The sequence below is a fragment of the Bos indicus x Bos taurus genome, chromosome 8 (assembly GCF_003369695.1).
Source record: "Bos indicus x Bos taurus breed Angus x Brahman F1 hybrid chromosome 8, Bos_hybrid_MaternalHap_v2.0, whole genome shotgun sequence".
In the NCBI taxonomy this organism is placed as follows: Eukaryota; Metazoa; Chordata; class Mammalia; order Artiodactyla; family Bovidae; genus Bos; species Bos indicus x Bos taurus.
Window position 1 is genome coordinate 7,066,513 of NC_040083.1, and position 3,748 is coordinate 7,070,260.

The 3,748-nt window shown below is 41.1% G+C and overlaps 1 protein-coding gene across 1 annotated transcript; it reads left to right on the forward strand.

The window, feature by feature from the left end:
* The first annotated feature begins 610 nt into the window (after positions 1-610).
* LOC113897898 (disintegrin and metalloproteinase domain-containing protein 20-like) lies at positions 611-2,791 on the forward strand. The gene has a single exon (XM_027550830.1). The coding sequence runs from the start codon at positions 611-613 to the stop codon at positions 2,789-2,791; it is 2,181 nt and encodes a 726-aa protein (XP_027406631.1).
* Positions 2,792-3,748: the final 957 nt, after the last annotated feature.

Here is a 3,748-nt window from a genome sequence, read left to right on the forward strand (position 1 = left end):
TATGTATTTTTGTAATATATGTCCTAAGTAATGTGACTAATTTATCACTGAAAATAGAAAAGAATCACTATAAAGTGGTAATTATACCCAGTCAATATGTATAAATAAAAATTCCCTTTATTTTTTTGTAAATGAAAAGAAGATCTATATCCTCCTTCCATTAAGGCCTTTTTGTCTTACTTATTTCTGTAGACATGTCCACACAGTGTCATATATTTAGAGGACAGAACAATGAACCACTATCTGTCCTTCCTCAAGGTTCAACAAGTTGTCCCCCTAGGCCAATCACCACTGCTTTGGACACCTATAGTCTCACTCTGCCTCACCTTACTTGACAGCAATGCAATGCAGTATCATGAGCCATGCCTTTAGCCAAACTTTTAGTTATTTTAACCCATGCCCTTCTCATCACCCTTTGTCTTAATTTGCTTATAACTCCCAGATCTGTCTCTGCTCTTTTTTTTTTTTTTTTTTTTTTTAGTGTTATGGCTCTGGCATGGTGACTCTGACAGAAAACAGATCAGAAGCTTGTGCTGTACACCACCAGCTCACAGTGCTGTGGCCTGCTCTGTTCTTAGGCTCTCACCACTGGCTCCACATGATGTCATAAATGGCTGGGGGTAAGACACCGGTGTATGTGAGGATCAGTCTCCTGCTGCTCCGGTTGGGGGTGTTTCTATTCCTTTCTGGATCATCCTCCATTGAGCACTCCCAACACCATGGTCTTCCAGAGGTGGTGGTACCCTTGAAGATAACATATGCTGGCAGCAGCATGAAGCCTCCTGGATGGCTCTCTTACAGCCTGCGCTTTGGAGGCCAGAGACACATTCTTCACATGAAAGTCAACAAGCTTTTGTTCTCTAAACACCTACCAGTGTTCACCTACACAGACCAGCATGGGCTAACAGAGGACCAGCCTTTTGTCCAGAATGACTGCTACTATCAGGGTTACATGGAAGGGGATCCAGAATCCCTGGTTGCCCTCAGTACATGTTTGGGGGGCTTTCAAGGAACATTACAGATACATAACGTTGTTTATGAAATCAAGCCCAAAAGGCTTTCTACCTCATTTGAGCATCTGCTATACAAGATGGTAGATGAGACAGAACTTCCACCCAAGAGATGTGGATTAACAGATGAAGAAATAGCACGACAACTGAAATTTCTTCAAGAGAGTGTTAATTATACTTCGAAGCAAAGTGGATATGTTGGCTGGTGGACTCACAGGCGTTTCCTTGAACTGGCAGTGTTGGTAGACCACGGTCGGTATCTTTATCACCAAAGTAATTCCTCAAGTGTGCAGTCTGAAGTATGCATGGTTGTCAATGGAATAGATAACTTTTTACATTCACTGGATGTTAATGTGGTTTTGATTGGAATCGAGATCTGGTCTGAAGACAACCTCCTTCCAACAACAAACATAAGTATTCTCTTGGAAGAATTTTGCATGTGGAAGGGAAGAAGTTTTAATACCCGCTTACCACATGATATTGCACATGTTTTCATAAAGGAGAATTACGGCCGCCTTCTTGGCTTGGCCTACGTTGGAACTGTGTGTAATCAACTTTATAACTGTGGGGTTGATAGCTTTCTGAATGACAAACTGCACGAGTTTGCATATATTGTATCACATGAGATTGGTCACAATCTGGGTATGCGACATGATGATAAAACATGTGAATGTGGAAGTAGAAAATGCATAATGTTTCCAAGTAAAACTGTGGCAACTCGATTCAGCAACTGCAGTTATGCTTCATACTGGAATGTTGTTGGAAAAGTGAGGTGCATGCACATTTCACCAAATCCAGAGAATATCTTCAGGCAGACACGCTGTGGGAACAGTGTGCTTGAAGAAGGAGAAGAGTGTGACTGTGGTTCCACATATACATGTGCAAAAGATCCCTGCTGTCAGTCAGACTGCACCCTGAGAGTTGGGGCTACTTGTGCTTTTGGCCTTTGCTGTGAGAACTGCACGTTCATGCCATCAGGCTCCATGTGTAGGAAAGAAGAAAATGAATGTGATCTTCCAGAGTGGTGCAATGGGACATCCTATCAGTGTCCAGAAGATGTGTACATGCAGGATGGGACCTCCTGCACAGGCGGTGGTTACTGCTATGAAAAGAGATGCAATGACCGCAATGAACAGTGTAGGAAAATTTTTGGCAAAGAGGCCAAGAATGCAAATGAGAATTGCTACAAGGAAGTGAATATGCGAGGTGACCGTTTTGGTAACTGTGGTCTCACAGCCAGTTCATATATACAATGTGGAATCCCAGATATTCTGTGTGGGAGGGTTCAGTGTGAGAATGTGACAGAAATCCCCCTCCTGAGAGATCATTCTACTGTGCATTGGACTCGAATAAATGGAGTCAGCTGCTGGGGTACAGACTACCATCTTGGGATGACCATACCTGATATTGGTGAAGTGAAAGATGGTACAGAGTGTGGTGCAAATCATATCTGCATCGAAAGGAAGTGTACTTTTATGCCCAGTTTCGAAAGTGGTTGTTCACCTGAGACCTGCAATATGAACGGAGTCTGCAACAACAGACAGCACTGCCACTGCAACTCCGAGTGGAACCCTCCCCACTGCCAGGAAAAAGGCGCTGGCGGTAGTGTGGACAGCGGCCCACCGCCAGGCAGAGATGACGTGCAGGACCACCATTACCTGCTGCTATTTCGCTTGATTCCTTTGTTTTTTATGTTATTTTGTTTGTTAATGTGGCTGTTTAAGAAACTAAAAGAATTAATTGGGCAAGAAGAGAAAAGTGCTCCAGCTGAACCTCAGTGAGAAGGACAATGTGTTGAGACAATACTTAAGGAAAAAGTACCAAATGTTCTTATTTCACCTAAGGAAAAAGGGAAAAAGTTCCAACTTCATCTTAGAAATAAAAGCCTAGATTTGTGATTAAAAAAAAATTCAAAATCTTTGAAGTTTCTCACTGTTTTGTTTTTAGTTTAGTAGACATGTTACATCATGTGTCAGAGATCACAGAAAACCCGAGATGTTTCATTATTCTGCATCATAAATATTACCAATTAAACAATGAGTAAAAATATGCTAATTCCCAGAACATTTTGTTATTTTAAGCAATTTAATGCTTAATTTTTCATAAAATTATCTGTGTGTTTCCTGAGCAAAAGCACAGCTCACACAGTGTGTATGTGTGAGTACTTTTTATTTGCTCTCTTAATTCTAAACATCCTTCTCCTTTGTACACAGTGAATGGAAACCTACGAATTTCATTTCTTCTTTGCCAGTCCTCTTCTTATTCATTTCTGCTAACAGAACTAGAGGGAGACTGGGCAGACTGGACACCTGGGAAATTTTTCACCACTGTTTATGTCAGTGTTGTATCTTTAACAGCTCTTTCTTTACAAGAAGGTAAATTTCAGTCTGTGTTTTATTACTATATACTCAAACATACATATACTGAGTTTTCATATCTATGTATAATAGTTCATTACATTATATTTATATATTAGTGATTCCTTAATGGACATTAGTTTTCAGCTTCAGAGATACTGGCACGGCCACCAAGCATCTTACCTTTCTCAGTTTTCAGTCCCAGGTCCTTGAGTTATCAAATACCCGAGTCCTAGAGTGAGCCCTAGATCTATGGGACCTATTCAAAACATGTAGGTTTATTAATACTACCTCTTCCCTTCAAGCCCCAGCCCGAGCAGTAACAGCTACATCTTCTTCTTCATAACTCATTGCTATCCCCATGGTGTGCATTCCTCTCTT